Source organism: Ictalurus punctatus, chromosome 7 (genome assembly GCF_001660625.3).
Source record: "Ictalurus punctatus breed USDA103 chromosome 7, Coco_2.0, whole genome shotgun sequence".
NCBI classification, from domain to species: domain Eukaryota; kingdom Metazoa; phylum Chordata; class Actinopteri; order Siluriformes; family Ictaluridae; genus Ictalurus; species Ictalurus punctatus.
Genome location: NC_030422.2, coordinates 24,960,447 through 24,979,094, shown reverse-complemented (window position 1 = coordinate 24,979,094; position 18,648 = coordinate 24,960,447). Strand labels below are relative to the sequence as shown.

Here is an 18,648-nt window from a genome sequence, read left to right as displayed (position 1 = left end):
CAAAATCAAACAAACACCGCAATATTCTGAGGAGTTTGCAATTATTTTATAAAATTACTGCAGATTTTCTACAGATTGGGGCCAAGACGCATCATGTGGTGTCATCACAATACGCATTCAGCCAAAGCCCTCTTCGAATTCATGTGCGTCGAACATGAGTAGAGCTAAAAGATCTCATTTACCCACAAACATGACTGCGAAAGACAATTTCATGCAGTTCAATTCAAGTAGTTTTCCATAAAATAAAAGCACCAAAAAGGGCCAAAATTGCATCGCAATTTGTGGGGGGGGAAGCCACAGCAAAAAATGTTTTTGGCTGCAACAATCAGTGAAATCCTGTGCAGAGCGACTGTTACAAAGCATGGCACTGGAGACTGCAAAATGTCAAATAAGCATCTCTTCAACGAATACTTAAACATATCAATAATTATGCATTATAAATCCATTGATGTGGAGCATTGGCCTCGGTTATGTTGTTGAAAAACGAGCATATTAAATAATAAACCAGCTGGAACTACTGTCAGAACTGCTGTTGTAGAAAATGGATCAACACAGTCTCGCTGATCAGATTCGAGAATTCAACAGAGCTGTGGTATAAATCGCCATATGTGTGTTCTACAAAAAAGACCCATATAGAAACCAACAGCATGTTTATCCAGTCAAGTGGAGTTTACCACCAGTGCCAACCCCCCCGCCCCCCCCGCCCCCTTTTTTTTATCTGTTGGTACGTATCAATATTGCTAACAGGACCTAAAATCTTTTCCTGCAGGTATGTAATAGTGGAGTGTGAGGACCAGGACACACAGCAGAGAGACCCAAAGACTCATGACATGTATCTGAATGTAATGAGGAGATTCAGCCAAGCTTTGCTCAAGGTAAAAACACACACACACACACACACACACACACACACACACACACATACACACTCACACACAGAGCCCTTTTCACACTCTGTCCACATCCACACAGTTAATAGATAATTAAGAAACCATACTCCAGTCACCATAGACTTTTTCATTTTTTTTTGTCAGAGATATCACATAACACAATCTACCCAGTGTATAAGGTAGACCAAGGTAGAGCAGCAGGGAGGGGAAAATGTTCCAGCATATGTAGACGCACCTGTACTCCAAGCATTTCACGTAATACTGTTGATGCCATAGATGTCGTGGGATGATTGGAGGAGTCAGCTGCGCATTTCCTGTGTGTTAAGCTTCCCAGTGTGTACTTAAACTCACAATAAATATTTTACTCAGAACTGAATACACAAAACGGTCAAAAAAAAAGTTTAGACGTTGGAAAAGAGATGAGTGTTTCTTTTATTTTCAGTCCTTGTGTGTGGAAGGAGTTCGTTGTAGTGCGCGTGCATTTCTGATTTGTAGTGTCTGCAAATATGCCTTTTTTTTTTTTAATCCGCCCCATAATCACTTTTTTTGCTCTCCCAATCATTGCACTACATCTGTGTTTGTGGACATTTATTAGATTTAATCCCCATTATTTGCTTTAAAATAAGATCTTCTTGGTCACAGAATCAGTCAGTTTTAAATCGGTCCAAATAAACGGCAGCTGTGGACTTGTTTTTTTCCACTTGCCACTTTGTTCCAAAACTCGTCTACTCTAGGCACCTCTCCGCAACTGTGACTGATAACACAAGTATGATTATTTGTTACCAATTAGTCATCATGGAAATGAGCCAACTGTATTTCGGGAAGGCAGGTGACAGTTCAAGAATGATTATTCATCAAAATGTTTTTATTTATTACTATTATTATTATTATTATTATTAGTAGTAGTAGTAGTAGTAGTAGTAATAGTAGTGGTAGTATATGATCCAGCATAAATTAACTACTAATCTTGCCACCTGTTCATCTTCATACTGGGTGGTTTTAACAGTTTAAATGAGATGCCTGTAAAAAGGTATGATGTTCTAGAGAAGTTCACACATACTATCTGTTGTGGTGTACCAAGCTGATTAATTAGTGCTTTAAAATGTTGCTTATTGCAAAACCGCTACACTGGTTTACCTTTTGTTTTATAATTTTTTAAACGAGACATTATTCTTACAGCTTTTCTATGATATGTATACCGTCATATATTTCAAAATTCTGAAATTGTCACATAAAACTTTGTTTCTATCACGCACACCTAGTTTGTCATATTGCTTTTTCCAGTATCATCACTGATGATACAGAAACATTGCATCTCTCTCTCTCTCTCTCTCTCTCTCTCTCTCTCTCTCTCTCTCTCTCTCTCTCTCTCTCCCCTCTCTCTCTCTCTCCTCCTTCATCCTCAGGGTGATAAGAATGTGAGAGTGATGCGCTCTCTGCTCGCAGCACAGCAGACATTTGTAGATCGACTCGTGCAGCTCATGAAGGCCGTTCAGAGAGAGAGCGGCAATCGCAAGAAAAAGGTACACACTTGTGCACACGTATCCCTCAGGCACCTCAACTGGAGTGATGAAAAAACTGTAAACTTTTTTTTTAAGCAAAATGTAACTTTATTCACAGGACATGATTGGCATTTCTTTGTAAACACACACAGAGTCATCTCTCCCACTCATGATGAATGAGTTATTCATGTACATCGCAATGTTGCGACAGCTTCCCGATCCAGCCAGGAGAATGATTTCAATGGAAAAGTTTGGAAGACATTTAGCTAAAAAGTGTTAATTTCTCCTTTGTATGGAGATTTTTGTGACGCCCTGTTTATTGTGTGGTAGTTCATGTGTGTGAATTACCCCAGAAATTTGTTTGAATATGCCCTACAGTGTTGTGTTTGTGTGTTTGAGACAGACAGAGAGGCTGCAGGCTCTGTTGGCTGATAATGAGAAGGTGAGTCTGTGTGAGATCGATCCCATCCCTCTCCCTCTGGAGCCCCAGGTGCGCATCAGAGGCATTGTACCAGACACCGCCACGCTATTCAAGGTACACCACTGTCACAATCATCCATCCAGCTATTCTTCTTTGGTGTGTGTATGAAAAAGAAATACACACATAACCTTCTTTGTGTGTGTGTGTGTTTCTGTATTTAGAGTGCTCTGATGCCAGCTAAACTGATCTTTAAGACTGAAGATAATGAGCTTTATCCTGTGATCTTTAAACATGGTGATGACCTGCGACAAGATCAACTCATCCTACAGATCATCTCACTGATGGACAAGGTCTGATATGCTTGATACACACCCATGTGCACTTTTTTTTTATTTTTTAAATTTGGCAGTAAGGAATGTTATATCTAAGAAAGGCCTTATAATACACACTGTCAAAGGACAGCTCTGCACAACAGGTGTTAGATTCAATATTACAACAAATAAAAGACTCCCAAAATTGTAAAAATCGCTCGTTACATTTTTGTGTTTATCTTTTCAGTGTGCATGCAGACCGTACAAAGCACCTAAACAGCTATGATAAAATAAAAACATTAAATATGTAGGGAGATGTTTCATAACACTAAAAAATGATTTATATTTATAAGCAAATTTATATGTAGATTTGTCATAGAGTTGATATTATATAAGCATAATTCAAGCCATCAACAAACAAACAACACAAACCCATCACAGAGACAGCAAAAACCTTAGGTGTGGCCAAATCAGTTGTACGGTACAATCGTAAAAAAAAAATAATCACACTGGTGATCTGTATATTTTGAGAGACAAAGTGCAAAATTGTCATTCAGAATAAAAAGTGTGCATTGTAACATCACTAAATATCTACAAACTAATCTGTATAACATATCTTTAAGAATGTTTTAAAAAGATTTGTTCTATACCCATATACTTTGTGGGCATGACTAATGACTGTGCACAATCATTAGAATATTTTTTAACGTAATCCCCAAATCTTCTTGTCTTAGTAAAGCACTTCCAGGTGCCCTATAGGCCTACTAGAGACAAGTGCATGCCGAGACAAGTGCAGCATACGCCCTGCTCAGATGTATGACATTAGAGTTTACTCAGTAGCCGTCAGTCTGATTTATATAACATTCTCTTAGCAACACCTCTGTTTGTTATCTTGCACTCTATTGCCGCCCTGATTGATTTGTTTGGTTGGCATTTGTAAGTTCATTAATGACGATATGCAAGATAAATAATTTGCCTCATAATTAAACATGCTAATGACAGATGGACTTGAATACCTTTACCTCATACATACATGCATCCTCATTCTGTAGACATTGTTTACAGTATATCTCAAATCTCTTCTTCTCTCCACAGCTGCTAAGGAAAGAAAATTTGGACCTAAAGCTGATGCCATATAAAGTGCTGGCCACCAGCACCAAACATGGTCAGTGCTAACACCCATGCAGCTACAGACCCTGCACTAAAGAGCCCAACATACACTTGTGCACTCTTACACCCGCTGTGTTTGTGTTCTCAGGTTTTATGCAGTTTGTACAATCGGTTCCTGTGGCAGAAGTTCTGGCAACTGAAGGCAATATTCAGGTTGGACAGTCAGATACACTATGACTCATTCAGTGCAGTTTGTTATTTGACAGTGGCGGTTTTAGCTGTTTTGGCTTTACAGCACATTAGGTTTGAAATGAAACAAGGAGCATGAGGTTTCACTTACCGAAGGCAAGAATAATACAAAAATTCCCCTAAAACCATCAGGAACTGAAAATGGGTGCATTACAGCGGTGGATGATATTTAAGATTATTAATTTGTCCAAGTTTTTACTTAAATCCTGACGTTATATACGTTCTACACAGTATATGTGTAAATACCCCTGAAGTAAATGTAACACTGTGCACTATAACCTGTTGAGTCCGACAGTAAGACCTTTATAGGCATCATATCATCACTGAACCAACAGGATTCTCCTATAATTCATAACACAATCTGACCATAGCCAGACATTCCTATTGGCTGTCAAAAGACCCCAATAATGTACCTAACTTACAACTCTATAGGTCACTTAACAAAGATAGCGGATGAAAACTGATCTATATAAAAACAATAATGTAACCCAAGTCTAAATAACCTGTTACTACACCTCTTTCCAACAAATTTACAATGCAGTTGAATGACAAAGGAAGCCTGTCCAAACCGATAAACTGGCACTTGATAGTTAGCTAAATATCTCTAATTTCACATGAACCTAACTGCATCTCACTCATTCAAAGACCAGCTCATTCTCTAGACAGGTTCTCTCCATGGAATGTCTGTATGATGAGGTTAACCTTGTGGTCATTATACAGAACATCAGAAAGTCAAGATCCAATGGGAATATGTTGAGCAAAATCCACAAAAACATGATACAGTGGCTGAGAAAACGCGTAGAGCGTAAGGGTCAATGTGTAGCGTATACGTTGTAAATGATAAATGCAAAATAAAGCATATGAAGTTTTACTCCCGTTGGTTTACGACTTTTTCGACACCCTGTACTTCAGCACACTCAATTTGATGCAGCATGAAGTAGAGTCAAAATAAGTAGAGCTTTCATGCCTTCACTGCCAACAAGTCTGGTCCTTTCAGACAATTGACCTTGCTCTGATCTTGATCCAAAATCGAATCACTTCATCTGCTGGTTACAATCATAATTCTATATAAATCCTATAAACAATTCAACCACTTCTTCTTGAGATATGACACTAATGTTCACTGCACAGTGGGAGAGGCATCACAACAAAAAATATTCCTTATTATATGTGGACCACACTGTATTTTGCAATATGAAAGAAATCTGACATCAGCAATGCATTATATAATTAGACGTTGAGTAGAAGTTTGTTAACTGTTTAAATGGTGAAGATTTAAGCAGATGGATTTATGAGCTGACCTCTGACCTGTTCCTGCAGAGTTTCTTTAGGAAACATGCCCCTAGTGAAAAAGGACCTTACGGCATCAGCTCTGAGGTGATGGACACCTACGTAAAGAGCTGTGGTGAGACGTGCATCTGTTTTGACTGTGAAAATTCCTAAAGGGGTCTTCTCTTGATTATTGAAAATGAATGTGGCTAACAGCTGTAAAGTGTGTGAGCTGTACATCTACGTTTTTGTGCATTATGTGTGTATATCACAGCTGGCTACTGCGTCATCACCTATATTCTTGGAGTTGGGGACAGACACCTGGACAACCTACTTCTCACCAAGACTGGTACATTTTTGCATTTTCCTTCATTTTATTTCATCTATTAGATTTATCCCAAAATAAAATATAATGCCAATTTGTATGTAATTGAGCACATACTCACTGAGGTCAGAGTTGAACCCTTCTTTTCTGCATTAGGAAAGTTGTTCCATATTGATTTTGGCTACATTCTGGGGCGGGACCCCAAACCACTGCCCCCTCCAATGAAGCTGAGTAAGGAGATGGTGGAGGGCATGGGGGGCATGCAGAGTGAACAGTACCAGGAGCTTAGGAAACATTGTTACACAGCCTTCTTGCACCTGCGGAGGTAACACACACATAAGATGGACACATGTTTTGTATAAGTTCAGTGTGTTACAGATGTGCCGGCGTCTACAGTTTAACCATCACATTTATGATTAAATGAAATTCAGACAATTATAACTGTTAACATCATTATTCCATCCCCAAAGCTGCAATAGACTTGAGCAAGCAGAGAGAATGGAAAGAGTGAAAGGGAAAAAAATGGTACAGCACAAAAAGGAAAAGAAAAGATACTAGTTTAAAATGAGGAAGAGAAAAAGAAACTGAAAGACAAATGCATGGTGTAACTTAATAATGGAGTATGTAAGGACATGAATAGGCATGATAGTAATCATCTGTCGATGCGGTGCAATTTATGGGTTGTAATGTGGGTTCTGTGTAGGATTTATATTGTATTACCTGAAGCTTTCTATTGCTGGTCATAGAGAAAGAGTTATTGCATATGTTTTGCAAATTAGGCTCCCATGGTTATTTTATTCAGTGCTGGGATTTTTTTTCTTCTGTTTTTGTGAATATCTCATACTAAATTATTTCAGAAATAAAAACCAAATCTGACATAAAACAACGGCAACCTGAGTAAACACAAAATACAGATTTTGAATGATGTTTTAAATGTTTTTTTATTGAAGCAAAAAAGTTATCCAGTAACAACTGGCCCTGTGTGAAATTGTATTTGTCCCCGTAGTAACTAATTCCCCGAATCACTGAAACTGCATTCATAATGGGGTTCAGCTGGACTAGACACAACCAGACCTGATTACTGCAAACCCTGTTCAATCACATCAACACTTAAATAGAACTTTTTCAACAGCATGAAGTTGGTTAAAATGTCTTATCCTGTAACACACTATGCCAAAGTTGAAAGAAATTCCAGAAATGATGAGGAAGAAGGTGATTGAAATACATCAGTCTGGGAAGGGTTACAAAGCTATTTCAAAGGCTCTGGGACTCTAAAGAACCACAGTGAGAGCCATTATCTCCAAGTGGAAAAACTCAGCACAGTACTGAACCTTCCCAGAAGTGGCCAACCTTCCAAAATTCCTCCAAGAGCACAGCAATTACTCATCCAGGAAGTCTCAGTAGAGCCAAGGACAACATCAAATTAACTACAGGCCTCTTTTTTGCACAATAAAGAACACTGTTCATGACTTCACTCTCTGGGCAAAAATGGCATCTATGGAAAAGTGGCAAGGTGAAAACCACTGCTAACCCAGAAGAACATTAAGGCTCATCTGAATTTTGCCAAAACTCAAACCTTTTGGGAGAATGTTCTGTGGATTGATGAAAGTGGAACTGTTTGGAAGACAGGAGTCCCGTTACATCTGGCGTAAACCAAACACAGAATTCCACAAAAAGAACATCATACCTACGGTCAAGCATGGTGGTGGAAGTGTGATGGTGTGGGGATGTTTTGCTGCTTCAGGGCCTGGACAACTTGCAATAATTGAGGGAAACATGAATTCTGCTCTCTACCAGAAAATCCTAAAGGAGAATATCCGGTTTTCAGTCTATAAGTTGAAACTCAAGCGCAGCTGGATTATGCAGCAAGTAAATCCTAGTCCTAGAAGTAAGTGAAAATCCTTTTACTTTTTCACATTGGTGATAGTTGTTGGATAACTTCTTTTTTGCTTCAATAAAAATAAAGTAAAACTGTATTGTGTGTTACTCCGGTTGGCTTTGTTTTATGTTGTATTTCTTTTGAAGATCTAAAACTATTTATATACACAAAAACAGAAGAAATCAAATACTTTTTCACAGCACTGTATCTGCAGTCCATTTCTCAACTGGAAGTGATATTGTGATGTCTTTAGATGTTCGAGGTTTAATTTTGAGCAGAGGTGTGGACAAAGATTATGGAAGTTTGTAATATTAATTTTTTTTTTCCCTTACTTTGTATGTATCGATATGTATTGCACGTAACAGTAGTCGGTTATACTGTATTTTTCTTTGACAATGTCAAAGGTCATGAACAAGCCATCAGTAAATATGGCGAACTATGGCGATACACTTGAAAACTATGGAGTTCTGCCTTTTCAGCCAAAGCAGAGGTCAGTCCAAAAATGAATCTAATTCACCCAGTGGAAATTGACTGAAGGGACGTAAAAAAAAAAAAAAAAGGTGCATTTGGGTATCAGTTCAGTTTGCTGAGTATGTCTGAATATGTCTATGTGAACTTTGAAATGTGAATTAACAAGCCTCACACTTGTGACCCAGTAGAAAACAAGAGTGTGGGACTGTGGTCTCTTTGGCCTGTAAAAAATTATATAGTGGCCAGGCTGGAGTTTTGCATTGCTGGTGTCTTACTGTCACTCGGGGGGTGGGGAAGCCACAACATCCACCAACACAGATGTTAGGGATTTTTCTCAGCCAGCTGGAATTTACTTATTAGAAATGTTGGTACCTCTGGCCCAAGTTGTACGCATCCTCAAAAATGAACAGTCTGTCCACACAACAGACTGATCTCTGACAACTAAAACATTAATAACATCCACAGTTCTTCTTTGCCACTGTACAGTGGGACCTCCCATTACATTGGTTGTTCTTAAACTGGTATTTTTCTTTGGTAAATAAATGTCTATATGCAGTAGATCTAAGCTGGTAATTTGTGTTCTAGTGTTTTTAAAGCTTACACTGTGTGTGTGTGTGTGTCATTATCAGATATTCCAACCTCATTTTAAACCTGTTCTCCCTCATGGTGGATGCCAATATTCCTGACATCGCGCTTGAGCCTGATAAGACAGTGAAAAAGGTGTGTTTACTTCTACTTAGTCTAGTCTATTAATGTTTGTTTAACTGTGTTGAAGACTTCTTCAGGAAAGACTAGATCGTTGACTTTCTCCTCGTCTGGTGTCCTTTCAGGTGCAGGATAAATTCAGATTGGACCTGTCAGATGAGGAGGCGGTACACTACATGCAGAGTCTGATAGATGAGAGTGTGGGTGCTCTGTTCGCCGCTGTGGTGGAACAAATACACAAGTTTGCCCAGGTATAGAAGTGGGTTTAATACGCAGTACTCTAGGGCAAGGGTTCTTAAAGTTTTTGCACCCAATGACCAGATTAAAAGAATAATTTTTTTTGCTTTTTTAATTCCACAGAACCTCAGTACAGATTTATTTATTAATATAATCCAACATTAGGCTCATTGTTTGAGTAATTTGTTATTCTGGAGCCAGAGAGCTTTTTATTCCTAAATCTTCCATTCCCAAAACACATTTTTATTAAAATCAACATTAAATTAAGTTGACTGCTTGTTTTTGAGGTCTTGAGGTTTAGATGAAATACATTCAGTACACCAGTATAAAAGCTGTAAGAATTTACCAGTAAATATTATAATCTAATAGATTTAGTAATTTTTTTTGGTGTGGTTTCCACAACTGTAACTAGATTTTTATTTCTTTTTTTAAAATCACAGACATTTTGGAAATCATGACTCTAAAGCTATCTAAATGATTGTGCCTTGGTGTTGCCTTTCGCCTGAAGTGAAAGTATTACACAAAACATTATGCCTCTTTATCTGCTTAAATGATTAATGCTTTGGTTTGTTTTTTTCCCCTGACAGTACTGGCGAAGGTGAAGAGACGCATTGGAGCCTGAAACTTGCAGCTGGATAGATCTTGCCACAGTAATTAAAGCAGGATCGAACAAATGAAAGTGGAAGACAGGAGAGACAGAAGGATGCCAAGTGTGTATGTGCACAGCATCATCTTGAGAGTTATGTACTTATATTAGGAAGTAAAACACTATTGGTGTTATAACGTACTGTTATACGAACATAATCAGTGACCGGGTGGGGAGAAGCAGCGTTAGTATTATGTTACCCCCCTGAAGTTGATTATTTACCTGTAACAGCATGTCCTGAACTGTTTCAGTCCTCTTATACTACAGCAATTTGCCAATGATGTTTAATAAACATTTGTAGTTAATGTTGTGGTACGTAATTCTTGATTCACATACATTATAGCAGCTATAAAACAGTCGTTCCCTCACCAGCCTGTCTTTTTCTCTCTCCTCTAAATAAACCATAATGCACCATAACAAGAGCATTAATATAAATCTGTGATTTCAAACACAGATGGAACTACTATCAGAGCTGCTGTTACAGAAAATTTAACAAGACTGTGGTGTAACATTCACAAAATCATTGGAGCTATTGCTGTACTTTAAAAAATGATTTATTATAATAAAGATATTGACCTCATAAGTTACAGAGCAGTTTCTGATGAGCGTATCTTCTTACGAGAATATCTCCTGCAACAGGTTTTTTCTGCTCTGCCGGTCTCTTTGAACTGGCACTGAAGCAGTGTGAGTCAGTGTACTGGCAAAAACAATATTCAGAAGCATGTACATATTTTTAAAGGTGGGAAAATATACTTAAAAAAAAAAATTATATAAAATAATGAACCTCCAACAGTCCATGATTTTCTTCACACCTGTATCAGGTATTCAGCATTCTTGATTTGATTAACTGTTTATTATACATTTATTATTTAATATTATAATGTAAAAACACGGCACAAATGCAGAGAAATATTAACAGATGCTAAACAGAAGTGGCTTACATTTGTTAAAAAATATGAAATGTGCAATCCATGTTTTTTACGTATTATAGAAAACTGAATCATAATGTTGAAGGTGCTCATCAATGCAAATATAGCATGAGTACAAAACCTCAGTTCAGGGGTTTTCTCACTCGTGTTCACCCTTTTGCCATCTGTCTAGTTCTTACTTGCTTGCTCTTGTTTTTCAACGTGTTTTTTTCAGGTTTGTGGGTTGTGGCTTTATTAGAGCAGCACGTATATATTTCCTCTGTAACACTCCTGCTTTTCACCTTGGTCAACCTGACATTTAAAACTGCAACAATGAAACCTGGTATCTTTATTTATGATTTTATACATTAATGAAGGAATAATTCACTACAGGCTTCATCAAAATCATACATGGCGCACACACATACAAAAAAAACCCTACTGTCGTCAAACTACAGCACAGTGAAATAGCTCCACTGGTCTACTTGGCATAAATCAAACAGACAGCAGCTTAAACTCAAGAAGGGTGAAAGTCATTACAATTAAAGCTGTACACAGTAACAGGACTTACCCAAATGTCCGCACTGCTCCTTAGGGCCTAATTGTGGTTTGCAATACTTCTTTAAAAATACCACCATCAGCATAAAATTCACGGTAAAGCAGTGAATAGTGAGTTATTGACCATGAAAACTAAGCCAGGGCAGGCAACAATGAGTCAGTGCTGGGGGGCAGTGTGGGGGGAGTTTTGCAGGCCGAGTGTCTGTACCCCTCCGTCACCATCACCGCCACATCACCACCCCCCTCATATGTGCAGAAAAGAGTCCACAGGGGGTAGAACCAATAGTTGAGGATTTATGACTGCCTACTGAAATGCGTCACACTGCTGCATGGGTGTATCCCAAAATCAGCACCAATTTTGGATTGGGTTAAGATCATCAACAGATTGATGGCCTTACCTTCTGATTTATTCATACATAAAATACAGTATAGTACTGAGGTGACAAAATGATTCCATATGTACTGTAAGTTTGTAGTAGCTGAACTTAAACACAGATGGCATTAATATGGACCGCTTTCCGGTTTCTGGGTAAAATGATGAGCTTCATTTTTGTCTTATTAACTTCAAAAGAGAGAGGTTGTTGCAGAGATGACAGGAACTAACCTGTTCTGCACACACGGACAGTAACACCCATAACTGTCCATATTTTGCTCATTTTTACACACTTTTTTAAAAAAATTTTTACACAAGTTGTAGTCATTGCTTGGTTATGGTGCTTTGCGTGCTGGGAAAGAGCAAAATTGTGGACCATTTGAAATTCCTGAGGAATTGTTTTGACAGTTTTTACCAAAAAAAAAAAAAAAAAATCAGAATACAAAGTTTTTATTCATAGCTAACTGCGAGATCATGCTGTGCCCTGCTGCTGGAAGCATAGCAATCTGAGCAACACTAGCCGATCACGAGCATATTAGCTCATGTATACAGAATAGGGTTGTTAGACTTGATGGATCTTGGAAAACATGTATCTTGGCAGTCACCTTTCCATATACATCGTCACCTTTCCATATACATCAGGAAATAAATGGCTGGGCTGAGAAACCGCTTGAATTAATTGAAGATTAATTCCCATCATTATACAGGATTGGAAGTACTTTGATAGAAAGATCTGACTCCATCTAGGCTATCTGTGCTCCAGCTACTCTGACCGAGCTTAAAGGAATCCCTATGCCCTCTGAAGGAAGAAAGTTCCCCAACAAACACACCATCCCTGTTCTGAGAGCAGGAAGTGATGACCAACGTGGCCATGGATAATAATCTGGAAAAGCACAATCTGTTTCGACATCGCTGGAGAGGTAATCTATGTCCTCATTTCCATCACAAAACCGGCCCTGCAGAAGGGCTGTGGTGTAATAGCTGACCCCAGGACTCTGCAAATGTGGATAAACTGATTCAGAGTCAAAAGGAAGCATGCTGTTAAGGGAGATGAATGAGAGATGGACAATAGACTCCTCTTCTTCAGGAGTGGGCTGACTGGGTTCATCCACAACAGAACCCTCCTGATCCTGACTCTGAAGAGACATCTGCACAAAAACAAACGTTTAACAATATCAGTTCCCAAAGCTCACGCTTGCAATATACCCAACTGCTCGATCTGTGAGTGTGTAGCTACAGTATGAGGTATACGATACCAGAACTTTAGGGAGTCTGAGGTCTGTCGAAACACACCAGCACCCCCATCTCCTCAGCACAAACCCCACCACGAGAAGAAGAGCAATGAAGACACCACACGGGGCCAGGAGAAATGTTACTGCAAGTTAAAATAGCCATGACAAACTCAGAAAATGCATTAAAAGAAAGGAATTTTTTTAAATGTTGATTTTGTTAAACAGTAAAAAAAAAAAAAAAAAAAAAAACAATTGTAAAAAATAAGCAAGTGACTGTGTTAACTGATCCCTACAGGGACAAAGTGAGAATAGTGCACTTTGTCTCAGGAAGATTTTCCTTGCCACGGTCACCTCTAGCTGATTTGCTACAAAACTAAATCTCTGTCTTCTGCAATTGTGACAATGTCTATAGTCACTATAAAAATAAAAATCAATTGAATTGAGCACTGTTTACCCAGCAGTGGGACGTAGATGCACTGTGGGTTAGAGACAGGAGAGGAGCCAAGCTGGGCCACAGCACAGTACTCCTGACCAGAAGCAAGCACAACAAACGGCACCTTCCACCGACTATCTTCCACAATCTCAGTGCGAGTCTGTGAGAAGAACAGACTAGTTAATGAGTGTAATGATAACACAATGATAGACACAACTAGAACCCATTACAGAAACATCAGCAGAATTGAGTTCCACGGGCTCTGAAATGGTACAAGAACATTTGTGCTGTCGCTGGAAGATCGCAGGTTTGAATCCTGACAATGTTCTAAACCTTTGGTATGAAGGATGGCCTTGATTTCTTGACGATCACAATGATACCTGCTAAATGCATGTTTCAGTTTGCTGACCAGGAAGAAGTATGACCAGAAAGCACTAATAAAACACCACAGCAGTATACTGTACCTGGCACTTAGCCAAAGAACTGGCTTAATAAGGGGGGGAAAATAACTGTCGGTGGTGACAAATCACCAGCATCACATCAGCATTAAACAGGACGCAGTCGCTGGGCTCAAGACACTACAATACAGAATAGAGCACTTAGCTTTCTCTTCCAAGCACACTCAGCTGCAGTTTTGATTGTATACCTGTTAGTGTTTCCCCTCCCAGTTGTCCTACAGTATGGAAGAAATAGCTAGAGAGAGAGTATTGCCAATGATGAAACTAGAAAATATAATTTTTGAAAAGGTTCTGAAGCATAGCTTTGCTACAATTTCAGTAACTTCAAAACATTTTGACATTCAGCATCCATTGCTGAATATGCTATGCATCAATAAGACAGGAAGCACAGAGCAAACAGGAAACCCATCAATTCAAGTTAGTCAGCATTATTTCATAAGTATAATAAAGCCTGTGCCACCTTTCTGTAATACTTTAATATTTCTTCAATATTTCTGTGTGAAATATTGCTTTAAGAGAGAAATCAAGAGCATGGAAGAGTTTATCACCTGAATATCATTCATATCATGTTTATTATAAAGAGTCACTGTGGCGTTCAGCGTCAGGAATAAACCGAGGGCACAGCAGATTGGAGTATGCTCGTCATAACCCTCCATCAAAGTCTGACAGACAGCATTCGGAGCACATTGAAAGATCACCTCCACCCAGAGCTGTTGCTCCTTCAGAGAGAGGGACAGCGAGGGGGCGCTAAAACTCATATTCGCTGGAGAAACAGAAATACGACAAAGTCAAACATTAGTACACTAAATGACTTGTTTATATGTTTTTTTTAAAACAGAATCGATTTCTTTAGAGAATATTGCAGGCAGGTGCAAACAACAGTGTGGGCAGGATTGGTCACCTCTGAGGGAGTGGACAAGAGGGCATGCAGGATTTATAAAGGAGAAAAAAAAAGTCCTGTGCACACCTCTACTGACATGTTGAGCACTTCATTGTGACATTGTAAGCATTTCAAAAGCTCTTTATAGTAATTTTACTAATCATTGTAAGGAGAAGCGAATAGTAAGTAGCCTAATAAAGTCATGGTACATACGGCCTTTGACCGGGTCACAAAGCTGTGGTAAAGTCCAATTAATTTTTCCATGTCCCTGGTTCAGTCCCAGCCTGACGAAGTTGTAGAGATAAAAGTCATCGAAGACCTCAGACAGATCACAACTATCGGAGGTGATCTGTAGACAGTGAGAGACATTCTCCCACTCTTCCCTGCACACACACACGCACACACACACACCAAGTCAATGGATTCCATTCTATAATATATATTTATGGACACTCACCGTCTAATTTAATATGATCACCTGCTCATTTATGCAGTAATTGAATCAGCCAATGGCACAGCAGCAGCACAATGCATAAAATCATGCAGATACAAGTCAAGAGCTTCAGGTAAAGTTCACATCAAACATGGGGGGGGGGCATAGTTGTTGGTGAGAGATTGGCTGGTTTCAGTATTCAGTAATATAACTTCTGATATCCTGTGAGAGAGATCAGAGGAAAAATGGCCAGAAAAGAACCGGAATCTGAGGACATCATGGGTACAGGCTCACCCAAACTGGACATGTATGGCATTTGGCAGATGCCCTTATCCAGAGCAATTTACATTGATCTCATTTATCCATTTAGGCAATTGAGGGTTAAGGGCCTTGCTCAAGGGCCCAACGGTGGCAGATTGGCAGTGCTGGGGTTTGAATTCAATGATTCCCATCAGTAATCCAAATGTTTTAACCATTCATGAGGCCCATGAATGCCTCAGAATGCTGTTCTTGGCTGAGAAGAGTGGTACCTGATACACTTCTGCTGTTGTAGCTCATCCACATCAGCAGTTTCTGAAATACTCAAACCAGCCCATCTGGCACCAACAACCATGCCAGGGTTGTCGTCACAGAGATCACACTATTTCCCCATTCTGATGTTTGATGTGAACATTAACTAAAGCTCTTGGCCTGTATCTGCATGATTGTATGCTTTGTGCTGCTGCCAAATGATTGGCTGATTGGATAACTGCATAAATGAGTAGGTGTACAGCTGTTCCTATTGAAGTGAACAGTGAGTTTATATACTGTATGTGGGCCAGCTTCGCAAAACCCCTCACATGGTGAAATAGACATTTTTTTAAATTCTATATAGTTCTATAAACCACAGATTTTTCTAAATGGAAATACATTTCTCTGTTGCATTTATCTCAACTGAAGCTGAAGATTTGATTAGGCATACGTCCCTTTGTCTGTGACATATAGCTCTCCAACAACTTGATTAATCCTGACTTTCACCGTATGAGGAAACTCCACTTTGCCTAAAGATTTGTAAAATCTTGCTAGCTGAATAATTGTTTTTACTTACAAGTTACTGTTTGCTAATCTGGCTCCTTACTAAACATGATCTTTGCAAGAATCATAGCATGAGTTTTCCAAGTCAGTATGAAATATATTCGTGGTTTCTTGTGTCAAAGTATGTTATAGATAGAAAATTTTCAATTCTGGGCAAAACTAGTCCCCCCATCGTCGTCTGTTTGCCAGAATTCAGCCACAGACACATCCAAAGTGTTTTCCCAAACCACCAAATATACACAGCAAAAAGATATCTTAACTAGTGAAAAAAGAGAATTATTCTATTTAATAAGGTGCAATAGTTCATTTTATTTGTTCCTTACTTGTACAAATAACCTGGAATACATGTAAAACATAACTGCTAAAACAACCAAACTTGTCCTTAGGAAAAGTGTTCAGTCACTTAGAAAACTTTTGAAAACTGATTTCCGGGCTTCGGACCACTGTACATTCCAGATGCAGGGGCTCGTGAACATGAGTGGGAAGGGTTTTAAGGAACACAAAAATAAATAAATCAAATATCAAACCCACCTAACAGTTAGAGACATACGCTTATTATATAGAATATTGTGTTTGTCTTGTAAAGTAATTTTACTGTACCGTAGAGTCCAGAGAAAATATTCACACACACTCTTATGTGACGAATTGGTTAAAACATGTTCATGATGTTCAACATATTCATGTTGAATCTGACTGATGTACAACATTTCCTCAAAAAAAAACCAAAAAAAAACACAATTTTACTCGTCTCCCCTCCTCAAGCAGGCATGGCTGAGTCAGAGGAAACTAAAACAATGGTTTTTTCGTTTCTCAGACAATGAGAGAAGATATGCACAGGGATGGTGCTTCTGCTGTGGCTTCAATTTAAACCACATGCGAGTTTCACATAAGGTCCCATGCACACTATGTTCCAACTGTTGCTTCTTCGCTCACTATTTTCCACCATCCAGGACGTATGCACTTGTGTGCACCTCTCATTCACTCATGGCAGACACCTCTATAAAGTGTCTTCATTTTTCTTAATGAGGTATTTAGTGGCTTTGGCCACTGATGTGATCCTATCTATATCATCAGTTCGTATGCCTGCAGTAATCTGTGTAAAACTGAAACTGTGGCTAACACTCATGCGAGTGTGTCATAGTGTATAAAACCCACCCACCCTTGTCTCTTTGACTGGACAGTGAAGGTCGCATTGGTGGAGGTGACATCAGAACAGCTCCAGTTCATGTAGCAGCGTAAATCCTGAACCCTCACACTGGTAGTGCAAGAAGAGAATGAGGATCCTAACACACACACACACACACACACACACACACACACACACACACACACACACACACACAGTTACTCGTTGACAATCAAATACCTGTCTAAACAGCTTTTTCAAACTTACATAAAGCCATTTTTATAACTTGGGATATAGCATGAATCTAGAGAACTAAATAAATACACTCACCTACATACAGCACTAAAGACATCACTGACAAGATGAGAGGAACAGCCCACATCACAACAACTGCACCAAGAAGCGAAATGGAAAAATTTCATCCAAATATTGCGCTGGCATTCAGTGGAAACGTAACCATAGTCATAATACACATCTTAGCTACTATTCATTAGAAAATGTTTTTACTGAAAGAATTTCAGTAACTTTTCACTTGTACATTTTCAGATTTCTTACTTTTCAGTACTTACCAGCAGAAGAGTAGAGGGGTTTAATAAGCTCACCAAGATGGGTGACAATATGAAAACACAACCACACACTAAGCGCTCAGAGTGGCACCTCAGAACTGTCATCATACCAGAGAGAGAGAGAGAGAGAGAGAGAGAGAGAGAAAGAGAGAGAAAGAGCGAGAACGCACGTGAGCACGAACGAACGAAAGAGAGAGAGACAGACAGACAGACAGACAGACAGACAACAGCTCTCTCTGGTGGAATTAAACAACTTGAAACACAAAATCATCTTTTACAATTTTAATGCAATTTAAATTCCTTAATAAAATAACATTTAAACAAACCTTTACATCCCCATTTTTTTTCAAAACAATAACAAACTAGAACATTCATATATAGACTTCTCAGGTGCTGTTAGAGAAAAGCAAGGAAATAAAGACCATACAGAAAATAAAATAATTTACAACTCATTATCTGATTTCTCAGTTTCTTTAAATACACACAGGCATAGTTAAGTACATAATGCACAGCACCTCCTAATTTTATAGTTGACATAACAGCTCAGCTGCGCAATCAAATTTATATATATATATATATATATATATATATA

At 38.7% G+C, this 18,648-nt stretch overlaps 2 protein-coding genes across 5 annotated transcripts in view; one reads left to right on the top strand and one right to left on the bottom strand.

Moving 5' to 3' along the window:
- Positions 1–10,320, top strand: part of pik3c3 (phosphatidylinositol 3-kinase, catalytic subunit type 3) — a 22,532-nt gene extending 12,212 nt beyond the window's left edge. For both annotated transcript variants that reach the window (XM_017472577.3, XM_017472578.3), the window contains 12 exons: positions 770–875; positions 2,297–2,413; positions 2,796–2,927; positions 3,035–3,163; positions 4,220–4,289; positions 4,383–4,447; positions 5,804–5,888; positions 6,027–6,101; positions 6,234–6,402; positions 9,057–9,147; positions 9,258–9,383; positions 9,957–10,320. In XM_017472577.3, coding sequence (XP_017328066.1) covers positions 770–875; positions 2,297–2,413; positions 2,796–2,927; positions 3,035–3,163; positions 4,220–4,289; positions 4,383–4,447; positions 5,804–5,888; positions 6,027–6,101; positions 6,234–6,402; positions 9,057–9,147; positions 9,258–9,383; positions 9,957–9,971 — 1,180 coding nt within the window. In that variant the 3' untranslated portion in view covers positions 9,972–10,320. The remainder of the gene's footprint in view (positions 1–769; positions 876–2,296; positions 2,414–2,795; positions 2,928–3,034; positions 3,164–4,219; positions 4,290–4,382; positions 4,448–5,803; positions 5,889–6,026; positions 6,102–6,233; positions 6,403–9,056; positions 9,148–9,257; positions 9,384–9,956) is intronic.
- si:dkeyp-75h12.7 (uncharacterized) lies at positions 9,987–18,648 on the bottom strand. 3 transcript variants are annotated; one of them, XM_017472582.3, is made up of 8 exons: positions 18,060–18,648; positions 17,821–17,924; positions 17,524–17,647; positions 15,071–15,240; positions 14,526–14,740; positions 13,541–13,679; positions 13,111–13,229; positions 9,987–13,002 (listed from the first exon to the last, which is right to left on the bottom strand). In XM_017472582.3, exons 2-8 carry the CDS (start codon positions 17,870–17,872, stop codon positions 12,598–12,600), a joined length of 1,224 nt encoding a protein of 407 aa, XP_017328071.1. In that variant the 5' UTR covers positions 17,873–17,924; positions 18,060–18,648; the 3' UTR covers positions 9,987–12,597. The 3 variants fall into 3 exon arrangements, with proteins under 3 accessions (XP_017328071.1, XP_017328068.1, XP_017328069.1); XM_017472579.3 differs by having other exon boundaries at positions 17,821–17,880; positions 18,060–18,647; XM_017472580.3 differs by having other exon boundaries at positions 17,821–18,648.

What these genes read in the sequence shown, in the direction of transcription:
- si:dkeyp-75h12.7 (XM_017472580.3), bottom strand. Translation starts at nt 17,872, where the DNA reads ATGTGGGCTGTTCCTCTCATCTTGTCAGTGATGTCTTTAGTGCTGTAT. An exon ending in GTCTTTAGTGCTGTATGTAG is followed by an intron (nt 17,648 to 17,820) that starts GTGAGTGTATTT and finishes TGTGTGTGTTAG; the next exon opens with GATCCTCATTCTCTTCTTGC. An exon ending in CATCTACGTCCCACTGCTGG is followed by an intron (nt 13,230 to 13,540) that starts GTAAACAGTGCT and finishes TTTAACTTGCAG; the next exon opens with TAACATTTCTCCTGGCCCCG.